The 12497-nt window shown below is 49.9% G+C and overlaps 1 protein-coding gene across 6 annotated transcripts in view; it reads right to left on the minus strand.

Moving 5' to 3' along the window:
* Positions 1-12297, minus strand: part of CACNA1I (calcium voltage-gated channel subunit alpha1 I) — a 161868-nt gene extending 149571 nt beyond the window's left edge. For 2 of the 6 annotated variants that reach the window (XM_048069774.2, XM_048069773.2), the window contains exons 1-2: positions 11922-12297; positions 2459-2760 (exon numbers count right to left, since the gene is read on the minus strand). In XM_048069774.2, coding sequence (XP_047925731.1) covers positions 2459-2739 — 281 coding nt within the window. In that variant the 5' untranslated portion in view covers positions 2740-2760; positions 11922-12297. Of the gene's footprint in view, positions 1-1616; positions 1692-2458; positions 2858-11921 lie in introns of those variants that run through there. The other 4 variants (XM_066996050.1, XM_048069772.2, XM_048069776.2 and 1 more) reach the window with 4 other exon arrangements.
* Positions 12298-12497: the final 200 nt, after the last annotated feature.

A 12497-nucleotide genomic window follows, 5' to 3' on the forward strand; every position in this document is an offset into this window, starting at 1 on the left:
CATTTTAAGTCTCATTGACAGTACTTCCAAACATAATGATCATGAAGCTCTGCCCTAGTAGAAAGCCAATGAGAAGATTAACAGGCTTTTAATTAATGTCCCCCCTTTTCTGCTGAGTTTTCAGGAAAGGTCAGGTGTTGCTCTGTGATGATGACTCAGCCTGCCTCTGCTTGGCACAAGAGTCTCGGAGAGTTAATAGCCCAACATAACAGGGGTGAAAAACTTCAGAACAGGAAAAAAAAAGCAGGTATTCTTGGCAGAAATTCTTCGAAGATATTTGACTTTCATAGAAGTATCCCTTACAAAGGGGCTCATTTCCTCATGGGGATAAGATCACGAGGAGTGATTTGCAGCCAGATCATGGAACCGTATGATTTCTACAGTACTGTCAATAAAAGTGTGATGCCAAGAACATATATTTACTTGCAGGAAAACTTGAGGTTGCAGAAACATCCCCTCTTCAAAGAAAGATAAATGTGGGAACTACTTAGTACATGATCCATTCAAAGTTCCTCTTATAGTCCTCTATAAGAGGAGACAAAAATCAGAGGAGCAGAATCCTCTCCACTCAGTCTCCACTTTACAAATAATCTCCTAAATTCACCCAGCAATCCTGGGTGAAAATTCATGAAGCAATCCTTTCAAGAGGCTTCCAGCAGCCCCACCACAACCCTTCACACCTGTGTCACACATGGCCAGGTGGAAAGTCATCAACAGGCAACTGAGCAAGGCTTGTTCCTCCCCTCCATAGAATCTGCTATGAAACAGTCCTTTTCAAAGTCAAACACCATGCATGTACCCTTAAACACTAATATAAGCATACTGTGCTAAGCTCCTTGAGTAACACAACTCCAGGATATTAAAAACAAACTCCACATTATGTACCAAACCGCAGGGATTGTTTAGATTGATTTATTTTCAGCCAGAAACATGGATGCTTTTCTTCCCCAACAGCCTCCTTCCCCAAAAGCAAATCGTCATCCCAAACCTAGCCTACTACTTTTCTATCATCTTCTGAGTGCAGCCTTTGCACGGACACTAATCTTTCATGCTTTACTCTGAGCCCACCACACGCTGGGACAGGATTCCCAGGACATATAGCTAGCACAGCCACACAGTAATTGAAAAGCAATGCATAATTCACTACAAAGTTTCAAAATCTTAAGGACCAACCAGTAGAAAGGAAAGCAGAAACCCTGGATCTCCAACAAATTCTCAGTCATAACCTGCACTTGAGACTGTAAAACCTTTTTAAAGGCTTCTGAACTTTAAGACAAGAGCTCAGATCTGAAACCCAAACCTTTCACTATATTTGAAGTTCAAACAAATCTCCAGATTCATCAGCCATCTAAGATCATCTGCTACTGCTAACTGCACCTCCAGACTTCACTCGGGGTTTAGCTCCTCATCCTGAAAAGTCCCTTAGCAATATTTTGCAAGTCTCTGCTGTGTGACCAGACACTCAGATTTAACCTAGAAGCAGATGCATCAAAAACAAAAACCATCCTTATGTACAACAGCCACCTAACTAGGAGCTAAGAAATTTCCGGGGGAAAAAAACACCACCACATGAGATTTCTGGCCAGAAAAAGGTTTATGTAAAATTTCAGACCAACCTCTTTGATGATTCATCATCTCCTCCACTTCCTCCCACTTTGAAGGGTCCCACAATCCAAAGAGCAACAATTGCCCTCCGCCTGCTTTTTATATCGTTACTACCTAGCGGCCTTGGTACTAATTAGCTGTGTAGGTGCCTATCATTTGCAGGGCTCCCCTTGCAGCCAAGGCACCGAGATTGAGTGGGGACATATGTGTGTGATTGGTGGCCTCCCTTGCAAGGGAAGGATGTAATCACATCCCAAAGGATGTATGAGGCTCATCACCGCACTCGTTAATATGTCCTCCACTTCATTCACGGCCAGAAATCATGATGAGACCTCTCCAGGACAGTGATGTTTGCTTGTGGGAAACGCAATTGGTCACCGTGGTACCTTGCAACCAAGGTCCAGGAGTGGTGGTTCCTTACCAAGGACAAGCTCAACTCTTACTAACCCTGTACGCCCAAAGGAGGGGGACACTTTGTCCATTCATGGTGACCTGCCCAAAAGCTCCTGGGCCAGCAGCTCCTCTCTCTGTCTCTGTGTGTGGGGAAGGGGAAGACAAGGCCTTTTTACAGCATTTCTCCCCATCTCTCCTTCTCCCCCACCCATCCCTTTGAGATCCAGGCTGTCGGCAGCTCTCTCTTAAGTCCCTTCTTTCATAAGCAGCTTCTTTTGAACACACATTGCAACAGCTGACGTTCTGTTTAAATGCAAGCCATGGACAAAACGATTGATTACATATGAAGGAAACTTCACTGCTTACCTGGCAGGTGTCTTGGGTGGGCAAGGAGAGGGGAGGGACGGGGCAGGAGGGAGCGGGAGGTGAGACGGGAGGAGAGGCAGCTTGGAAAGGATATGGGTTGCACACCATTTTGATGCACCAGTTCCGAGGGCTGGTGGTCTGCTTCAAGCAGAAGAAGACAACCGGAGCCAAGTCAGGGTAGGGGACGTCGGGATCTGGCGGGGAGGTGGCTTCTTCATCCTCGCCCAGCTCCGGGGAGGATGGGGGCTGCTCTGGCAGCGTTCGCTGCTCCGAGACCCCCAGGTCCACAGGCTCCAGCGGGCAGGTGGTGGAGGCGCTGGGGGGCTGTGGGTCCGCGGGCCAGGTGGAGGGAGGCTGGGGGATGTACTCTGCCATGCCCGCCGCAAGCGAGAACTCCTGGAGAGGAGGTGTGAAAGAGAAAAGAAACACATGAGAAACCAGCAACCAGGGCACCACATGCCAGTCCGCTTCTCTGCCAAGCCTCTTGTGGCTACTCCTCCCCAGAACTATTTAAATCTTCCCCACAGCCTCTCGGATACCCTGGCATGGTCCTTCTCAGGTGATGGTGTCCACTCTTTGGAGCCAGCCTGAGCACCTGAACAGAGCACTGCACTTTGGAGTGGTGTGGACACATCCTGAAACACCACAGCCAGCCTGCCCTTGCAGTCCTTCAGATGATCCTCCCAGCCCCAGCGTCATCCCTGCTGCCCCAGCCATGCCCTTTCCCTGGGGACAGTGGGCTGGCCCTGCACTACAGCATGCTTTGAGCAGGCTCCTCCAGACCAAGACTGGCAAATATATGTCAAAGCCATACAGAACAAGTACTCATTCAAACGGGGAGCTGTAATGCAAGGTAGAAGCAGGAATTATACATTAAGCACCTTTTACTGGAGCTTGCGGAGCTCTCCTACACCAGAACAATAGAAGTAATGGGAAGGTGGGTTGCAAAAGTTACTCAGCTAACTAGGAAGGTCAGAGAGTGCTGGTGGGTGAAGGAGGAGAAGAACAACAGGTCTCACTCAGTGGCATCTGTGTGCTGCAGAGCACCATGCCTGAGCTGAAGAACATCATTTTGCTGATTGGGTGCACTTAACAGCAGCCTTATTCTGGGAAAATGCAAAGCCAAATTTTTTCCATTAAATAACACAGTGGAAGTGGCCTGTCAAAGTGAGGGGAATGAAATAAACTCCAGGGTCTGGCTTTGGAGGGGTGTTACAGTGACACTCTCAGGGGTTGCTTGCCCAAGATCTGCACAACAGTGGCCTGAGGGGTGCTTTCTACCTTTTGCCCTGTTGGTATGCTCAGAGTTTCTCAAGTGCCCGTGCTACAAACACAGGTTTAAACACAACACAAGAGCCCTCAGACACACTGCAAACCAGAATGAGACAACCAGTGGCTTGAAAGGATGTGTCCCTATCGAGACCCACAGCACAGAGCCCATCTCATCACCCTCTGCCCCCACAACCTGGCCGTAGGTTTTCCTCCCAGACACTCAGCTCAGTCTTCTTCACTTCAGGATCACACAGCCTCCATGTACCTCTGCTGGTGCTGCTCTGGCTTGCCTTGCTGCACTCCTGATGTTTCAGCCTGAGACCCCTTTCATGGCCACCCTGCTAGATCTGTGATCTCCAGGGCTCTCCATGACCAACCTCAGGTCCAGCCAATCTTTCTGCTGTGGGCTGCAGTCCTCCTTTATCTCCAGTTAAAACGCTGCAAGCTCTGCCCACCCTATTCCCTGGGCCCCCTGCTTCCCACAGGCACTTTGATCCAAAGCTTTGCTTGTTCTTCGAGGCTTGGTATTTGTCAGAACAAAGAGTAGCAAGTGCAGAGGTTTAGCAAGCAGACATAGTGTCCCTTAGGGGATAGCACTGAGACTCTTCGAATTCATTACCCCAAAGGCCTGCAGCTATTGGAAAGAAACATGTGTAGTGTCTCCTGACTGTCTTTGGGATGTTGATTGTATTTTTTAACCCCTCTGACAAAAGCAGGAACGCATCTTTCCCATCATCCAGCACCTCTGTTTTCACTTTCACCAGGATTTTAATTCTGAGCACCCATGCAACTCCTCATACCACTTTTCCCATTCCCTTTTCCCACCAGCCCCCCATCACATGCTCTGAGCTGGCTCCCTTGCAGACTATTAGCATGCTGTGGCTGAGCCCAGCTTCTTTCCCATTAACAACACAGAGGAGAAAGGTTAGCAGGGACAGCCGGGAGAAATGACTTATTACAGTGCTCAGAGCATCCACACTGACGAGGGCATGACAATTCCAGAATGCAACGTACAAAGCTTCGTAATTAACAATACAACTGAGCAAAGGAATGGGAGAAACAACGCCATTAGCATTTCCCTGCTTTACCTCCAAGCAAACATTTGATTCTCCATCTCACCATTGCCAGATGCAGCTGGGATTTTGGAACGCAAATCTGCCCAAGGCACCTCAGCAGACGAGACCACGTCTAAGAGGGGTGGCTGGTGGAGAAAGGCATGGGCTGACAGATCATCACAGATCAAGCACACACACACAAATCAGGCAGTGGCCACATCACAAGCAGTTTATCTGCTCCAATTTGTGCTGCCTAGAGTGACTCATTTGAGGTCCTATGGACGCAGAGCCAGGTGAATCCCTCTGGGAGTCCTGACACTAAATACAGCCTTTGAATGACAGCCGCCCCTTTCCTTCTTGAGACTACATCCTGCTCCAAACCAGCTCTGAGGCTGTGATCAGGGTATATTGCCTGCTTTAAACAGGATTTATACTCCAGGTCACAGGAGGGATAGGGGAAACCCAAGCAGTGGGGCACTCGCAAGCATTTTAGGCAGAGCCAGTCCTCCTGTCTCAGATTATAAAGGGCAAAGGAGAGGTTTTCCTGCTGGAGATGGATCTGTGGTCCTCGCCACCACTGGCTCAGAGGCGGAGGTTGGAGGGAGACATTTCTGCTGTTTTGGCCAAGCTGCAGCTCACGCAACACTGACATTTCTCTGAGACTGCAATTACTGGCCTTCCCATACCATGTAGCAACCAGGGTGAACCTGCTGCAATATTTCAGCCCATTTCAAATCAGAAACAGGTGAGATGAGTTTGGTACATCCACAGTAAAACAAGCACTGCGGGACAGGGCTCATGCCACCTGAAAGAAGGTACTGGAAAGACCAGACACGATTACAATGCTCCGGATCTTGCCTTCGGGATGGCTCTGACCATCCCACAAGCCCCTCACTTGAGGACATCTCTGAGCACGTGGTGTATTTATGAGTGCGGGTGGATGTGCCTCAGGGTGGTCAGTTGTACCTGGCTGTGAGCCCACGGTTGGTTGCTGCTGTGGATGGCAAGCGCTGGTTGTGTTACCTGTGACGCTAGGGTCTGGCTGTGGGGATGCGTTAGGCCTACAGGTTTCACTTTGACCGTTTGCAGCGTTTCAGTGTAATTAGTTGTACACAGCTCCCTCTGTGTTCATGTTTGTCTGGTGCCTGCACGGTTCTGTCTATTCACGGGAGGCAGAGCCCGCTTTCCTCTGCCCATGTGTGCATGGAGGTGTATCTGTGTGCGTGTCAGTGAGGAACGGGGCGATTTATTAGCAGTTAGCCCACATGTGGCTAACGATATCTTTCTGATGTCTCCGTGATTTGAAAGAGGAAAGATTTGAAAGATATTTTTTTTACTTCTCTGTCTTCACAGCACCTCCTCATGCAAAGGGACGTGGCAGAATTCAGCAGAAATCACTTCAAACCGTGCCCAGATCCAGCAGGCCTGGTGCACTGTGCGGCCCGTGCACTGCCTGGAACACGTCTCCCAGGGCCTGCACCACAGATGGTGCCCTGCAGGAGGAGCAAGCTCAGACCTCCTGGGCTCTCCCACCCTAATCAACAGGACTGATCCCTGCCTCACATGGCCAGTAGAGCCCTGTCCTGGCCATGCTTTGGGCCCTTGTCCATGCCACAGCAAAGTGGGCACCCTTGGCCAAGCCTGAAGGAAATGCTGCGGAGGTCACTTAAGGTGTTGCTGGTGAGATGGAAGAAGAAAAGGCATGGGAGCAGCACAGTCCCAAATACATAGGCACCCAAAAATGACCTTTTGGAGAAGACTCCCCAGTCTAGCAGACCCATCCATGGGGAAGCTTTTCCCTTTACAACCTGCTTGCAGCATGCCTCCTCTGTGACACTGGCCCTTTCCATGCAAGTGGATTCCCATCGTGTCCTTTCACTTAAACCACAACAGCCATGAAGATTTCAGCTAAGATGGGTCTGATGAGGGTGGTGAAGAGGAAGAAAGCACCCTTGTGGGCTCCCAGCAGTGATGGCCTCAGAGCTCTCCTCACATCCGAAGCCCTTGAGCTGGAATACAAAGTGCTTGCAGGAGAGGCAAAATGTGCACATATTCTGGTTGTGCCCCATGGTTGTTCCCCCTGTGGGATGGGGGGACAGAGCTGCAGCTGATGCAAGCACAGGTGGTGGCTGGTCCTAGATAAGCTCTGCCCTTTCTGCCCAGCCTGGATCAACAATTTTTGCCCCTCTCCCAGTGCCCAACCCACCTCAGCATGCCGTCAGGACATGTTGCAGTGAGCAGGCAGTGCACAAGAAGCAGGAAGACCTCATGGGACCCCCTGCTCCCCTTCACAGCGCTGTGCTGGACACAGTCTCTCACTCTGCCCCACCACCAGGCTTTGTTCCAACCCACACCACCGCTCACATCTGGAAAGGACACCCTCCAGGGTGGAAAGGCAGGTGGGGAGAGGAAGGAGCTCATCTATAGGGAACACATCACTAAGGGATTTGGGGAGCATCAAGTCAGTTTTAACTTCCACCTCTCCCTTCCCTATAAATTACCATCTCCCCTCCTGCCTCCAAAGGAGATACTCTGCATAAACCCAGATGCACATTCGGAGCAAACTCTGCCAATAAACAAAAACAGGAAGGGAGCTGAAGCTATGTGCAGTACTATGACACCCCAGCCTCTGCTGGTGAACAGAGAGGGGATACAGGAGAAGAATGGAGATATGAAGATGGGAATCATCTGGAAGCACAGGGGAGACAATGCTGGCAGCCTTCCTGCAAAGGCCTATGGGCTGTTCGGTTGCAGGTCAGTAGGCAGACCTTATGATGGCTCTGTACATCCCACACGATTTCACTGCTGGCTCTGCTACTCATTTTTATGAGCCTTAAAAGTCCTCTCCCTGCTGCCACCAGGAAAAAAAAATAAAAAATTAGATGGCTGCTTGAGTAGAAACCACTGAAAACCAGCAAAGACACCACTGCAAGGGACTGCCACACCTGACCCCTGTAGTCCAAGTCCAATCCCTCTCTATAGCAGGCAGACCTACAAAAAAACTCAGTCCTAAAAGGTCCATAAACACACAGTGTTACCCCTTCCCAAATTTCCTACCACCCCCACTGCCAACTTAGAGCAACTCTGGAGGCAGAATACCAAAAAAAAAAAAAAAAAAAGTGCCCAAGGCAGACAGGTAATTGAGGGCCTCACCATTGCTCCAAGTCCTGATGCTGGGAGGGAAGGAGAGATGGTGCTGGGCAGCACACACTGCACACCCTGCACATGCAAAGGCACACAGTGCACCAAAAGGAATAGGGTCTCATCCATCCCTGCTAGCCTGGCCTGAAGGAGAGTCCACTCCTAACCTGCATCATGGCAAGTGATTTCATCGAGCCTGGCAGTAAGGCACACTAACGCAACACCTGGGAAATGCTTAACAGCGCTAAGCCCACCTGTGCTCCCTGTACAAGTCTGTTTCTCTAGCCACAGCCAAACTCTTACACCTCAGAGAAACAAAATAAAATACCTCCCTTCCCCTCTAACAATCACACCACACAGAGAGTCTCAGCATCCACATCACAGCTGCAGAATCCCCTTCCCCAGCTTCCCACCACAGAGCTCGGTGGCTCCTCTCCATCCCATCCAATCCCACAGCCATAACCCCAACCTCCAATGGTCTCAGGTGGAAATGCCACTCGCTAACCCTCGCCGGGATGCCCCATCGAGTTTTACATCAGGGAACAGCAGAGCAGGATCCTGCAGCACCAGCTGCTGCCGAGAACACCAGCGAGCAGCTTTTCCCACCACCAGCACCTACGCTCGCCCACGGGCTGGCTCTGACCTGCAAAGCCCCCTATGACAGAGCCTGGCTTGGCCAAGGGACCAGCTCCCTCCTGTGCTCCCCTCATCTCAGGCAAGCACTGTGGCATTTTCTGAGATCTCCTCGTTGCAATTAGTCCCTGAGGCACTGCTCTGATTGCTCTTCAGGGCACACCGCAGTGCTTCAAACACGGTGGGCCGATGAGTACCAGGAAAGCAAGGAGTTTATTACCAAGTTAGTGGGTTGATTTATGTGGTCTGAGTTATGATTAGAAGGCTTAAATACATTTGGTATTGGTCTAAGACATTTTTCAAGCCACCATGCGATTTCTAAGGGCTTCAAGGTATGCATTTCAGACACAGATGAATAAACTGAATTAGCTGACTCTATTAGGTCATTACAAACAACCACACACCTCTGCATAGCTGGAGGAAAAAAAAAAAACACTCTACTTTCCAATAACAGGCTGGGGTTGTGTACAACTTAAACACTCGTAAAATCCCCCCTCTGTTATTCCATCTTACGGATGTAAAAAATATACAGCCAAGAGAGGGAACTATCTGATCTTGCAGATTCACCTGCGCTAGTTGATTTCTGAGCCCATCGGTGGACCCAGCAGTTTTAGTAAGGCTCTCTGCAAGTACAGCCGTTCACCTGCTCGGTTAAATTTGCAGGATTAGGACTTGGATTTAATAAAAGATCAAATTTACTTTAAATCAGCGGCCAGCTCTTTGAAAAAGCCAACACTGCATGTGCATTTCATGAGTTTCCAGCTGTAGATACTTGTTCCCTGTGAGGAAAATGAATAGAAATTGGTTTCAACAATTTTTTCTCCAGAAAAAAAAAAAAAAGAAGAAGAAAAAAAGCTGACCAAGCAAATGGCTTATTTGCAGCAGAGCCTGGAATTGAAAGATTTTCACAAAATCAAAGATGGCAAGGGCTCAGCCTGAGCCACCCTTGGTCTGGGATGTCCTGCGGGGTGGAACAGGGCTGTAACACAACGCAGGGCTGCAGGCGAGGACCGAGTCACGTTGGGCAGGGACGCAGGGATCCTCCAAGCCCAGACCAGGCAGCAGGGATGCACCCAGCTCTGAAGTGGATTGGTGAAAGGGTGGAAGGAGTCAGGAGGAGGGGAGAGGCCACAGCTCAGGGCACAGGTGTTTTGCCAGCACTTTTAGGATGCTCGGGGCTGGACCAGTGGGGAAGGCGCAGCTCTTGGAGGGGACAAGGATGGGGACACAGAAAAGCTCACCCAGCATCAGAGGTGCACACGAGCAGCCCAGCCACATTCCTCATGTCACAGCGGAGGCCACTGTGCCTATCCAGAAACACCCACACAAGCAGCCAGCTCCTGGTGAATCAGCATCCCCCTCCCGCGGCGCTTCTCCTCGACGGCTGCAGCGGCGCTGGCCTTGCTCCAGCTGTGTCCACTGCCCGAGCCCCCGAGGGCAGCAGCCAGGGGAGACTTTGTGTGAGTTGGCACAACCCCTGCTTTGCATCATGGCACATCCAGGCTCCATAAGGCAAACCAACGAGGCGCCAGCAGATCAAATCTCCCCCCTCATCTCCCTCCCTCTCCTCTGGGATGTTCACCCCGAGACCTCCCGGTGAGATGCGTGCATCCCAGTGATCTGCAGACCAAGATCTGCAGGGATGCTGCTTTGCCAGCCTCCAGCCAGGGCACGCTCCCTGCCAGCTAGGAAGGGAACCCAAGGCAGAGGCCAGATCCAGCCCCTCTCTGACCCCCACACGCTCCCCTGGGTCAGAGAATGGTGGCACCGCACCGCCAGGCAAGTACTGCTGCTGCTCTTAGGAGCCTCACGGTGCACGTGCCATGAAGCCATGGTGTTATTTTAATGGCAAGAGAGCAATAAATGCTTTCAGCCCAGCAGCACCAGCCCTTGCAGGCAGCGGGGAGCCATCTCCTGCTGGTGGCTGCCCTCCTGCCGAGGGAGTGGGTGAGAGATGCTCAGCAGGTGTCCTTAAAACGTCAGGGGGAAAGGGGCAGAAAGGGGACTCCTCGATTCCCCTCCCAAGGCTCTGAATTAAAAGTTTTCTTGCAGGTGGGGTGTTGAGAAGATGAGGAGCTTGCGGGTTTCCTTCTGCTAAAGAAGTTCACATGTTGGAGGGAAAGCAGCAAGACATGGGGGTCTGCAGACCCCTCCCTTCTCCCAAGGTAACAAACCCTTAATCACCAGCCCAAATTTAAGAGCGAGAGCTCTGCAACAGCACACAGAAACAACTGACAATTAACATCGCAGCCTTCCATGCGACAGAGATACAGAACCGCTAGCAACCCCCAGATCAATGAGAAAAACACTCCTTATTAGCAGAGAGAAAATGCAGAGCAAGTTCTGCTTTTTGATGTTTACCATTTTTCTTTGTAATAATTTGCAAGGAAATGATGCATGTTGTTTTTCCTTTTTTCTTTCTGCTGTGTTTTTTTTTTTAAAGCCCCTGGTACTTTTCACACAGCTGCTGTTACCAAGAAGAAAAAGGTCTCCATCAAGAGTGTTACAAAAAACAGTATTGGCAGAAAATATGTCAGATAATTGCCAGTCACCGATGTCTGACATTATTTCTGGTTCTCTTCTTTTTTTAATTTTCCATTTCTCTTCCTCCCCCCCTCGACTCCAGCCAACAGCTTCCAGTGATGTACAGAAGATGATGCATTTGCTATATTAAAGTACATCCTATTCCCTGTCCCTTCTCAGACACTTTGGATGTTGCACACACGATTCAAACGCAATAATAATCACAAACAAACCAAGGAAAGGCAATTTATGAAGCCCAAATCCTCAACCCAACTCTCACTTGGCAAAGAAACAAAAAAAAAAATATCCTGAACCCAAGAAGCCCCTAACCAGCGAGATGGTTTAAAGAAAAGTTATATATATACAAGTCTCAGACAGTTACCTCTCCAGGGAGGAGGTTTTGTAACCCTTCCTCTTTCCCACCGTCCTTCCCCATCACAACATCGCAAACTAAGCAAGGCTCAATTTTAAATTCCTGGGATTATCCACGCTCTCTGTAACATTTATAGCCACGCAGAAAGAGATGCTGGAAATGTGTGACAAACGCGTTCTCTCCTCTAATTGTCCGTGGACGTGAATCGCTGGCCACACGTTCGTTCCACCACCCCTGCCCAGATCACACACCGAAATCAATTCTTGCTACTTGTTGGGTAAACAGAGGCAGCCTTACATACATGGGCACCGCACATGGACACACACGGACAGCTGGGCATGCACAGGGAAATAACTTTCCTCTCCGGAAAGCCAGAATTGTTCACATTACAGAAATGTCTACCCCGAGCCTTTACTTCTGCCGGGGAGGAAACAGGTAGGAAAGCAAAGAGGGATGATGCAGGTACATGGGTGGGCGCAAGTCCCCTACGAGAAGGGAAGCGAAAACGAGCGAAACAAGACAGACATAAGGTTAGCCAGGTGTGCATGCTTCTCACCTACCTTTGCATGGAAAAGAAATCTCCAAGGGAGAAGTGTCCAAGTCAGAGGAGCAAAATAAAACACTAACGAAGACGGTTTGAAAAATTCCCCACCGGGAAAAAAAATAATAATAATAAAATGAAATAAAATTTAAAAAAAAAAAAAGCCCCCCCGCCCCCACCCCCCTCCTTGCACACGGGCACACACACACACACACACACACCTCAGCACCCCGGGGGGTGGGGGGGAAAATAAAAGAAAAAGATGAGGATCAGCTGAGTGACGGGGAGCAAAGGACCTGCAGGCAAGGACCGGGGAGTTGTGTTAGATCCGGAGCTGCGAGTACTGAGCGTGTGCAGGAAGGAGATGGTTTAAAAGGAGAATACATGTTAAGAAATTGTGGCTGCTCAGGCTGGAGTCTGAAGCTCCGGTGTCCAAAAATAAAAATAAAAAAATAAAAAACACACAAATAGGACCTCTTCCTTCTCTGGAGGGCTTGGGGGGCTGCGTGTGGCTGTGTGTGTGTGTGTGTGTGTGTGTGTTTTCCAGGCGGGTGGTGTTAAGAAGTGACAGAAGCTTCCTCCCGAAAAGCCCCGA

Source organism: Anser cygnoides, chromosome 1 (assembly GCF_040182565.1).
Source record: "Anser cygnoides isolate HZ-2024a breed goose chromosome 1, Taihu_goose_T2T_genome, whole genome shotgun sequence".
In the NCBI taxonomy this organism is placed as follows: Eukaryota; Metazoa; Chordata; class Aves; order Anseriformes; family Anatidae; genus Anser; species Anser cygnoides.